At 38.4% G+C, this 12,900-nt stretch overlaps 1 protein-coding gene across 1 annotated transcript in view; it reads right to left on the bottom strand.

The window, feature by feature from the left end:
* The window catches only part of LOC126184388 (CLIP-associating protein 1-like), a 248,559-nt gene that overhangs the window by 62,120 nt on the left and 173,539 nt on the right, over positions 1-12,900 (bottom strand). Inside the window, 2 exon segments of the mRNA XM_049926771.1 lie at positions 266-415; positions 7,922-8,039. Coding sequence (XP_049782728.1) covers positions 266-415; positions 7,922-8,039 — 268 coding nt within the window.

Raw genomic sequence — 12,900 nt, 5'->3', positions numbered from 1 at the left:
ATATTATCCAACATCACAATGAAAAGCAATGGAGATACTCCACTTCCTAGCTTTAGATCATTTTTCTGTGTTAGTCATCCTGTTCTCCCTTTTCCCACTCTCACTGAACTCTCATACAATAATTAAGTACAGAATATTTTGAATATATTTTATAAATACTGGTACTACTAAAAGGTTACTCTTCATAATTCTTTAAAGCTGACAATTGAAACAGACATTTTCCTTCAAATGCTACGAAAGACGAGCAGAAAAATATAAAACTTACATCACCAGACCTCCTGTAGCAATCAAGAGATCGCTCTGAACACACACTGGATGTCTCACTGTCATCTGAATGATTGTCAAATGATCTATATGCCTTGCGGCTGAGTGGTACTCGGCTGCCAACTTCATTTCCATCAACTGAGTCGAATGTCTGTTTGGAAGTAAGAAAGTTGCTGATGTAAGAATAGCCATATAAAGTATTTTAACACTTAAATGTACAACAATTAAAACAACAATTACAATGAATGTTCTGAGAAAGTAATGCAAATTACTGGTTCTCCAAAACCTTAACAGCAAACCATAAAGTCCTCTCCTTCACATACTGGTCCTTACTGGTCCTCTCAAAATCACAATATACCTTCCTAAGATATTAACCTAGACATTTTTATCCAAGCAAACACCATCACTTTTGAGAGGGTCAAAACCATGTCGGCTGAACATTTTGTTTACTTTTGTAAAGAGAAAGGAATCGCACAAGACTAGACAAGGGCTGTAAGATGACAACAGCTCATTTTAGGAGTGTCACAAAATATTTAGGTTTGGTTTCCCTGATGACAGACACACACGTTGTCTGATGTAGGTCTCTCTCTTTCCTCATTATGTGGATTCTTTCCAAAACCTCATTAGGTTGTTGCAGTAAATAAATTTACAGTCACCACTTTATCTTCTTCAATATATTTAAACCCACTTCTAGTTTTTCTTTGTGATGAGATCACGTGTGGCAGATAAGTTTGCTTCGAATATCAAGAGCCTAACATTTTAGGTACAAACCGAACGTGGTGTTAATGCCTTAACCACACTAACTATAACTGTTTATATCAGAATATGTAATTCATTGGTTGTAAACTACACTTTAAGCATTCTATAAACTTTGGTAGTAGCATCCTAACTTGAACACTCATAATTTCAGTTTACATCTATTTTAATTAAAGAACCTGTTTTGAGGAATTTTAGAAGTTTGAGTGAGGTGTACAACATATTTCATAGTATATCAATAGCTGCAAGCTGCAGTTGTGCATTCTACAGATTTTATCGGAAGCATTTAGTTTCTTACTTGGAGTGTAGGTACTTATGTAATTTGAATATGTTTATACTTTTTTCTGCTACTATAAATATCAAATTGCATTCCATTCAGTTTTCCTCTCAATAACAGTACATACTGCCTGTAGCAGTCATAAAGGTCGGCTTTTTTCAAACCTTGTTATATGGGTTGATTAGTGAGCATAATTTTGACAAAACAGAAGTTTGAGACAGAAAGTTCCAACAGCTTGAAAGAATCAGAAAATTTGATTACAATTTCTTTATCATCATAAAACAAATGAAATACTGGCTGAAAACACTTCAGTTCTTAAACAGAACTTCTAATTTTTGAAGTGCAACAGATCCAAAAGTTAAAAGTGAAGCTGCACCCCTAATTTTAAGTAATTTATTTGCTAAACAGAAAAAAAATATTGCAAGAGAGACACTGCAGCCCCATAGTAAATGCTATTAACAGGCCCAGGCTCAGCCAGTTAATATTTCTAAACATATGGAAATTGTTCTAACTGCTGTCAATTGACTGGAAGCTGTTTTAAGGGGTTTTCTGGGTTGGCTTCTGACAGAGAGAGAGAAACATACAAGATTCACCAAAGTGCCTTATGCACTATCCTCTCCTAGGGATACTGTCTCCTTTCCAGGGAATACTGAATCTATCATTACTTGTCAATTCCAAGGTTGTACTTTGATTATTCTAGCGACCAGCAGATACAAGTGAGAAGACACATCCTGTTCATGGAACTGCAATGACTTTCACAATATGCAGTGCTGCCCTCAGAACTGATTGCTGCCATCTGATTCTTAGCTGAGTGCTAGGGTTGAACCAGAGATTTCAATGGTTATGCAACAAGTTAGGCTGAGACTTCCAACACTTGGGCCAGCAGATTGAGAACTGTAGAGTTTTACTAAATTGATAAGGGGTGTGCTACACATCAGAGGCTGCTACACAAGCTGCTGATTGGGTGCAGGGTGCACACAAGCTATTGTTTACTACTACTACAACAACTACTACTACTATTATTATTATTATTATTATTATTATTATTATTATTATTATTATTATTATTATTTCAATTTGATTACTGATCCAGTTTAAGATAATGATAGTTATAGGAGGCCTTGAAGTTTTAGTCTAAGATCTGAAGAAATGTCCCCCTCAGAAAAAGACAATTACAATCTTAGTGATCAGGTATTAATGCACAGCAGTACGAGTTTCAGGGTAAATCAAAGTGTATATCGAAAGGATAGGTTAGTGGTAAAATGAGGTGGTGTATTCATCACAGTAGACAAGAAATTTCACTGAGATAAAAACTGACGCTGCATTCAAGATGGTGTGGGCAAGAGTCAGATTCAAGGGTGAGTGTAAGCTTAGGAGTTGCTCTGTTGCCCATCAGAACCATCCCCTCACCTCTGTATTACATATATTTCCCAGTCACACAGTAATCATAGCAGGAGACTTTAATCATCCAGCAATCAGTTGGGAAAATTACAATTTTGTAAGGGGTTGACATGACAGAGAAACTTTGAAACAATACTAATTGCTTTCTCTGAAAATTATTTGGAACAAGTACTACAGAAGCCCGCTCAATGAGGGAAGTATATTACATCTCATGGCAACAAATAGTACAACAGCATGTGATGGAGGAGATCCTTCATGGTATACAATTTATGTAAACCTACAGAAACATATGCTACTTGGCACATAGATAGTCGTTTTTCCCTTGCTCTATTTGCGAGTGGAATGGAAAGTACATCATACAGTATCATGCAGATTATGTTCATAGATGTAGATCTATATTTGTTGAATAGCAGATGTAAAACAGAATGTTAGGCTACAGACAGACGGATGCTGAATAAAGCACATTTCCTTGTTTTCCTATGAGGGAAAACTTCCATGACTATCGCTACAGAATCTTGAAAAATCCAATGCAATTCTGATCATATGTAAAGGTTATAAGCAGCACCATAGTTAGTGTCCAGGAACTCATGGATGATACAGGAACTGAAATAGAGGGTAGTACACCAAAAGCAGAAATGTGGAACTCTTGTTTCCAAATGTTTCTTAACTATTGAATGAAGTTCCAGGACCCAATAGATTCCTTATAAAATTCTATGAAGAATTCTGTGGCTGAGTCAGTCCCTCTTTTAAGCATAATGTATCATGAATCTGCAGGAGGGGGGATGACGACTGTGCCCAGTGGCTGGAAGAAAACACACGTCATGCACATCAACAAGATGAGCGGCAGAAGTGATGCACAAAACTACTGTTCAGTTTCATTGACATCCATCTGCTGTAGGACAGTCTGAGCTTAAACATAATGAGGTACTTCAAAGAGAATGACTTCATCTGCCAACCAGCGTACATTCTGAAAACCATTGGTCATGTAAAACTAACAAACATATTTTGCACATGACATACTGAAAGCGATGGACCAGAGTAGTTTGGTACACACAGTATTTATTGACTTTAACTGTATTGAGAATTTCTTAGAAGTATTGGTTAGGATGACAATGAGGCAGTCTTTGTGTTCTTGCAGCAGGTCAGACGAGCACATTCCATGTGTCCCTCGACTGGTCCACTACTGTTGATTGCTGTGTTATTGCCCACACTGAGGTTGACGCCTCACCAGTGGCTGAAGGGAGGTCATCCCAAGGTGTGACAGGCCATGAAACACTTTCTGAGATGGGAGGGGAGACTGATCAAAATACCTCTCTGCTTTGTCTGGCGAACAGGATCACGGCACTATCTACGGCTGATACACATCCTGAGCCACACTTAGTTGCTTCCCCTGTTCTAGAGGAAGCCTCTCAACCTGCAAGGTTGCAGAGGGTAGGATCAACAGCCACTGGAAGCTCTAATGTTAGGCATGTAATGGCACCCATTAGGGACATGGCTACCAAGGATGGGAAGAAATCCAGTGTGCACTCTGTGTGCATACTTGGCGGAGTCACCCAAGAGATGGCATGGGTCCTTCTGAATGCCACAAAAAGTACAGGATGTAGGTGGTGGCTCATGTACGTACCAACAATGTATGTTGCTTTGGATCAGAAGAGATTCTCTCTGGTTTCAGGTGGCTAGAAGAACTGGTACAGACTGCCGGTCTTGCTTGCAAGATGATGGCAGAGATCACCATTTGTAGCATCTACAGGGTTGACTGTGGACCTTCAATTATAGACCTTTGATACAGAGCTGAGTGAAGGGTCTGAATCAGAGGCTCCAACAGTTCTGTAACCGTGTAGACTGGAGGATCCTCGAGTTGCGCCACAGGGTGGTGGGCAGGTCAGAGATCCACTGAACACAGAAAGTGTTGAGTGGGGAGGAGGGGGGGGTGCACGCATGTGGATGGGACTGGGTGATTTTTTAGGTTAGAGGGCCTCAGGGAAAGACAAAATAAGTTTCAATTTTGAAGAGTGATGGCCAGGCACAGAACAAGGGTTGACAAAGGAACCGTAGGTATTATATTAGTAAATTGTCGTAGTTGTGTTGGGAAAGAACAAAAGAACCAGGGGCTAGAAAGCACTGAAGCACAATTCGTTCTAGGTAAACAACAGAAAAATTTAGCCAAAATTATTACAAAGGACCTGACGTTGTTCAGAGAGGATACATTTAAATACAGTTGGTGGTGGCATGTCGTTACTGTTAGAAGTAGTCTAACAAAGTTTGGACAAGAAGAGAATAGAAGCTTTCAAAATGTGGTGCTACAGAAGAATGCTGAAGATTAGATGGGTAGGTCACATAACTAATGAGGAGGTACTGAATAGAATTGGGGAGAAGAGGAGTTTGTGGCACAACTTGACCAGAAGAAGGGATCGGCTGGTAGGACATGTTCTGAGGCATCAAGGGATCACCAATTTAGTAATGGGAGGGCAGCGTGGAGGGTAAAAATCGTAGAGGGAGACCAAGAGATGAATACACTAAGCAGATTCAGAAGGATGTAGGCTGCAGTAGGTACTGGGAGATGAAGAAGCTTGCACAGGATAAAGTAGCATGGAGAGCTGCATCAAACCAGGACTGAAGACCACAACAACAACAACGAAGTAGATAGTTCCTGTGAGTTAGTATATGTAGAGGTTATACTCAACAACTAGAATAAATTAATAATTGGTTCCTTTACTGACCTCCAAAGTCAGATGATACAGCTGCTGAACAGTTCAAAGCAGTCTTCTTTCGAACAGGTACCCCACTCATACAATTATACTTGTTGGTGACTTCTGTCTAGCCTCAATATGTTGGCAAAATAACATATTTGAAGTCAGTGGCAGATATAAAACATCGGCCGAAACTGTACTAAATTGTTTGTTCGAAAATTATTTTGAACAATTAGTTCAGGAGCCCACTAAAAGTGAGAATGGAGGTGAAAACACACTCGACATCTTAGCAACAAATAACCCTGATCAAACTGGGAGCATTGTGATGAATTCAGGGTACAGTGAATGCAAGGTCGTTGTAGCGAGACTGAATACCGCAACACCCAAACCTAACAAGAATAAACACAAAATATACCTATTTAAAAAAGCAGATAAAATTCGCCCCAACGCTTTCCTAAGGGACAGCCTCCATTCCCGATGAACTAACTATGAAAGTGTAGACTACATGTAGCTTATATTCGAAGGAATAGTATCAAAGCAACAGAGAGATTTACACCATACAAATTAATAGCAGATGGAAATAAATTCCAATAATACACAAAACAGGTCACAACACTGTTGCACAAGCAACAAAAAAGCATCCCAAATTTAAAAGAATGCAAAATCTCCAAGGTTGGTGATGTTTTACAGAAGCTTTAAATTTAGGGTGAGCTTCAATGCAAGGTGATTTTAATAGTTTTCACAACAAAACTCTGTTTTGACATGTGGTAGAAAATCCAGAGAGACTCTGGTCATACTGGAGGTACACCAGCGGCGAGACACTATCAACACCTTCAATGCATGATAGTGAAGGTCATGTTGTCAATGACAGTGCCAGTAAGATGGAGTTAAAATACAGTTTTCTGAAATTCCTTTACCAAAGAAGATAACATAAGTTTTCCAGAATTCGAATCAAGAGCTCCTGCCAACATGAGTAACTTAGATGTCGATATCATCAGTGTAGCAAAAAAAGCTAAATCACTTAATAAAGTCCTCCAGTCCAGACTATATACCAATTAGAGTATGCTGATATAATAGCCCCATGCTTAACAATCATATACAACCACTCACTTGCCAAAATATCCTAACCTACAGACTGGAAAGTTGCAAATATCACACCAATACTGGAGTAAGAGTATGAGTAATCCAGTGAATTACAGACCCATATCACTAATGTTGATTTGCAGTAGGATTTTGGAACACATACTACGTTTGAACCTTAAGATTCTTAAACCAAGTGTTAAGAATGATTAAATTATGCTCTGTCCAAAATTTTACCAGGTGCCTTACTCTTTCATTCCTTTTCCCAGTACATATTCATCTTTTTTTTTTTCCCCTTCTCTACTCTTTACTACTGTCAAATTCCAGTCCCCTTCAAAATTAGGTTTTCCTTTACCCTTAACTATCTGAACAACATTATATTTGTTATTTCCCATTTCAACTGCACAGCTCTCACCACATTTCTCTGACCTCCATTTTCCTGGACCCTGTCAAATCATTTAGTTTAGTCATCAACATGACATTCTCACTACATCGCTCTGGCCTCTATTCTTCTGGACCCTGTCAAATTATTTATATAATTTTAGTCTCATCAATATTACATTCTCAGAGTGTTTTCCAGTCACATTTATTTTAGAACTCCACACACACAAAAAAAATTCTCTCTTTTCTCCAGTTTAGTAATGTTCTCTAACTTCTCAGGTTCACCACTATGTTCACTGCTTTAGAGGACTAACTGTCAAACTTTGTATCTGCCAGCACCTCCTATATACATTTTTCCGTACTACTGCATGTCTCAATCTTTCACTTTTGACCTTCCTTCTCCCTGAAGATATGCAACATGACATATAACTGTCATAGTGTGTGATGAGTTAAGATATATGAGGGTTCTACTGTAACACTCTTAGAATGCATGAAAGACAATTAACGCTTCTACTATTTGGCGAGTTGTTACCTCTACATTTTCATTAGTTATTCTAGAAATTTGGTAAAACAATAATACTAAGTTACCTTACCTGCAAAATGTCAATTTCAAAAATAATTTTTTTGTAAATTTGTGACTTACAAGAATACGAACAGTAAGAGTGAAACCGAAGAGAATGAATTGCTTTTATTTCTGTGTATTTCATGCCAGTTTTCATAATGCTGAAAACTGTATGTTCAGTTTCCTTGTAGTTACATGTGTTGCCAAAAAAATATATGTAGCCTTAAGGCTTATAAAAAAATATTCATGCAAAATTATGCTTTGATTTTTACTCAGCATGTTTCAAAAAGGAAATTTTTATACCGACAAGTAAACATAGTATTCAGATCACAAGTAGTCATCTGAATGTTCTGGCCCTTCTCCATTTCTATAAATGTAATCTAAAGAAAGAGTTACATGTCTATGAACTACTGTCAGACTTAGCACATATATTTATGTTACACAGGTGTACACACAAAAAAAGAAAAAAATAGTGACACAATACACTCAAAATAACAATGGGACACTTACCAAGGCATCAGCTAGTGCAGACTCAGCTTCCCGACTCTGTTGTAATATTTTTTGGGCCATCACTGGTCAGGACTGTCCTTGGCGATCGCTCACATTGCCAATATGTCCAGACCTCCCTCTGTAGAAAATACAAATTCCAAGTTCAGAACAAATTCTATTACGAGTATAGTTTAAATAAATACTGAAAAATGCAACATCACAGATAAATCACATCACATATTTCAAGAATATTACGGTTAAATTTGTTTTTCCCATTCAAACATTCCCTTTTTTAAAGCTCTGTACTTCTTATTCCCGAAAACAATACTAAGTCTGGTTTGTTGTTACCAAAATTCAACTGTACTTTTCATATCACCAAGTACTGTTCGTAGAAAATGTAATAGGGAGACAATCTCTAATGAATCATAATGGATAGCAAAGCGCTGTAATATTCATTGGTTGGTTGTTTTGGGGAAGGAGACCAGACAGCGTGGTCATCGGTCTCACCAAATTAGGGAAGGATGGGGAAGGAAGTCGGCCGTGCCCTTTCAGAGAAACTATCCCGGCATTGGCCTGGAGTGATTTAGCGAAATCACGGAAAACCTAAATCAGGATGGCCGGACGCGGGATTGATCCGTCATCCTCCCGAATAGTAATATTCATACCAACCTTTGGGTTACCATTAGTTTTACTTTCAAAAAAACAGAACGAGTTACGGTAGACACAGGATATATTACACAAATTAAATAATAATGTCTGTAATAAAGAAAGAAAGTTAAACATACATTCACATGCTCAAATAATGTCTTAACTGGTACATCAATATGCTTTAACTATGGACCTGAAAAATTCACATTTGTGATAAATGCTAATATCTGTGCAAATTCCAGCTTAAAATGCAAACTACCTAATAAATGCTACTTTGTAAAAAAATGTATCTAAGTGAACAGGATGGGAGTAACTGAAAACTGATAAAAATTGTAACATGTTGACCAGTATGGCCTATCAATTTGCAGTTGCTACTGTTCAGCCATAAGACAACACAATTAAACGTATCAAATACATCATCAAATAAGTTGATTTCAAACTCAATTACACTCAACATTTCAGCTATCATTAATTCACCCTTTTGCCTTTGGTTTTGTAGAGATAGTGGCCTTAAACATAATGTTACTGGCGTTAAACATAATGTTATTTTTAGCGAGGCCTTAAACATAATGTTATTGTTAGCGACTAGCAAGCAATCACTGCATGTCAACATCATTCGATTTCTATCGATTCACCTATTCCAGTCAGCTACCCAACCAGAAGTCTTCCTGGAATGCATGCATATAGTTCAGTTCTGCTTCTACTATCTTGTTGGTTCTATCTGCATTGTGTAGTGGTACCAAATATGCAAATATGGATGTACATCTACATACCTACTCCATATGGTGAGTAGCTACTGGTCATTTCCTTAGCTGTTCCACTATTAAATGTGATGAGGGAAAAACGACTATCTATAAGCCTCTGAACGAGCCCTAATTTCTCTTACCTGATCTTTATGGTCCTTATACGAAATGTGCGTCAGCGGCAGTAGAATCAATCTGCAGTCAGTTCCAAATGCTGATTCTCTACATTTTCTTGATAGTATTCTGTGAAAAGAAAATAGTCTTCCCACCAGGGACTCTCTGTGATATTCACATGCTGATCGAACCTACCAGTAACAAATCTAGCATCCTGGTCTGAATTGCTTTGATGCCTTCCTTTAATCTGACCTAATGGGCATCCCAAAGATTCAAGTAGTACCCAAGTATGGGTCATACTTCTGTTCTATATGCAGTCTTCTTTACAGATGAACCACACTTTCCTAAAATTCTTCTAATAAATCATAATCGACCATTGCCTTCTACTGCAGTCCTTATGTCCGCATTCCATCTCATATCACTTTGCAACATTACAGATAAATATTTAATTGAAGTGACCATGTTAGCAGCACAGTGCTAATGCTGTATCTGAACAATACGGGAGTGTTTCTCTTACTCATCTACATTAACTTACATTTTCCTACATTTGGAACTAGCTGCCATTCATCACACCAACTATAAATTTTCTCATCTTATATCCTCCTACAATTACTCAACAATGACACCTTCCCATACTCCACAGTGTCATCAGCAAACAGCAGACTGATGCTCACCTCGTCTGCCAAATCATTTATGCATATAGAAAATAAGAGCGGTCCTATCACACTTCCCTGTGGCACTACTGTCCCACCCCCAAACTAACCAACCAGTATGCCCAGCCTACGAAGTCTGACATCTGTAATGATGGGTGGCCGCCAAACCCTATGACGCCTGGACGTGTTTTCACCTTGGTTTTGCCACGTGTTTAAGAAACTTACCACAGCAGTCCTCGAACATTCAACAAGTCGTGCAGTTTTCAAAATGCTTGTACCAAGCCTCCAGGCCATCACAATCTGCCCTGGATATAACTTGGATAGATCGCGTGCATTCCCATTCTACACATAGACAGTACGATCACTGACAATATTTGTACCGTGCAAGTGTCTGACTAGCAGTCATTCTGCGCCAGGTGATGCTGCTATCGCCTGGATGAGTTTATATCAACAGTAGGTCGGCGGTCATAATGTTCTGGCTGATCAGTGTACATAGGTAAGATGATGCATACTGCTGAACATGGTTGATGAGAACACTAATAGAACACCACATTGCAGCAGCATAACAAGTCAGCAGTTGCAGAACATTGCCTATCGGAATCGTATGGAATGTATTATGATCATCATACTACACAGACTTCTAACTTATGGAACTGTGTCATTAAAGGATTATTGAGATTGGGTATGGGAACAGCTGACCAGTCTTTAGTAAGAGCTGAGAACCCACTGATTAAGAAGACGAAGGAGATATCTCACAATGAACTGATTTTGGTGGAAAGTGGAGCAACAGCAGAGATTCCACCAGGATGCATCCTTGGTCACGAACTGTGGCTAGAGCAATGTGTCAACACGATGTGGAAGAGCACCGCACCAGTCCCTAAGCAGTCAGTTCACTATCAGCACACCCAACGATGGCAATTAGGCTGATTGTCAAAATACTGTGCCCATTGCACATTCACATCTGGCTGTTCACCGGTGAACTATTTCACCATGAATTATGCTTGAAGAATCAGTTACCCATTGTTGAAAGCTTACATTGTGCTTAATGACAGAAACAATACAAACACAGTTTCAGGAAAAGTAATGTTCAAGTTTTTGCAAAAGCCAATATTTCATTAGATATGCTGCAAAATCACAAAATACCAATTCTCGAAAGAAGATGTACCATGCATGAGGACTTTATGTGAGAAATATTTACCAGGTAAGTTATTTATATTTCAGATTTGAGACTTTTGTCAATTTTGAAAATAAAAGGCAAAGCAGACCTCAGATTTAGTGCACTAATTTAGAGAATATGCGGTTTTTGTGCGCACACACAAAAGACTATGAGCTTATCTGCACTCATTTAGTGGTGAATAGAAGTGCTGTCTCAAGTCTGCTGTTCACTGTTGCTACTAAACCTTAAATGTCACATTGGAATTACCAAAGTCACACATGGACACATAGAAAATCCATTTTTTGTTATAAGGGTACCTTTTTTTTTTTTTTTTTTTTTTTTTTTTTTTTTTTTTTTTTTTTTTTTTTTTTTTGTATTAAATAGCAGTAATTGATTTTCTGTGCATTGCCATGCCACATAATGAAAAATTTAGAAACCAACTGCATACAATCATAGTATATTGCATAAACAGGTAGTGTTTTCTATGTTGCTTTTCATATTTTTTATCCAGTACTTGTCACACACTGCAGCGCTATTCACCAGATTTATTTCATTTGTCATATGCACAATGTGTTTCGGTAAACAAATCCCATTGTAAAGTGGGTTATATTACATTTTAAGTGTGAAACTTGATGCATTGCATGTGAGTTGCTACGTTGCAGCGGTGACTTAACTGTAACATAAACACATTAAAACTGTTATGTATTTGTCTTTTATATGCTAGCAAACGGCAAAGTGATGCAGTTACAAAATTCTAAATGTTCTCTTATGAAGAAAATCATCTGCTACTCATCACTTACAAGTTCACTTCAAAGTTTCGTAAATATAATTACTTTCACACTTGGCACCAGGTAATATACGGGGTGTACATAAAGTCCGGGAACAATTTCAATTATTTACTGCATAAGAACCAAACATTGTACAGATGTCATACACGTCATTTTGAAGAGAAACTTTTATTTTTCTTTTCCTTCACGTATACCGCCACAGTGTAGTTTGGTAATTTGCTGATAGTCAGTGCTAGTCGCAAACATGGTGAGTTCAGGTGCAGAGCGAGCTTTCTGTGTACGCCTCCCCGATCACCAGATCTCACTTCGTGCGACCTTTTTTTTTTTCTGTGGGGACACATTAAAGATCTGTATGTACCGCCTCTACCACATGATGTAGCACAGCTCTGGGAGAGAATATGGGAAGCGACTGCCATTCGACAATGTCATGCTGAGATGGATATGGCAAGAATTCAATTACCAAATTGACATCTGCCGGGTCACTCATGGTTTGCATATCGAATGTTTCTAAAAAAACTTTTAGAGTTTCAGTTCAAAATGCAATATGTATGGCATCTGTACAATGTTTAGTACTTGTGCAATAAATAATTGAAAGTGTTCCCAGACTTTCTGGACACCCTGTACAATGGTAAAATGTGTGTGTGTGTGTGTGTGTGTGTGTGTGTGTGTGACCTGGGGGGGGGGGGGGGGGAGGCGGCACCATCCTACTATGGCTAAGAGCAAAGTGGAAGTGGACAACCCAGTGGCATGACATGCAGCTGAACAAAACATGTTTGATTTCAATGGCTGCTTCAAAACCGGGACCAAGTAGATTGTCTCCTCCACCACAAGCTTTTCTATCCCTCCCCCTTCCCCGCCCCACTCCAAATTATTGCTTTCATTCACTGTGACACGTGCA

This window comes from Schistocerca cancellata, chromosome 4, assembly GCF_023864275.1.
Source record: "Schistocerca cancellata isolate TAMUIC-IGC-003103 chromosome 4, iqSchCanc2.1, whole genome shotgun sequence".
Lineage (NCBI taxonomy): Eukaryota > Metazoa > Arthropoda > Insecta > Orthoptera > Acrididae > Schistocerca > Schistocerca cancellata.
The sequence above is the reverse complement of the archived record's forward strand: the minus strand, read 5'-3'. Positions and strand labels throughout refer to the sequence as shown.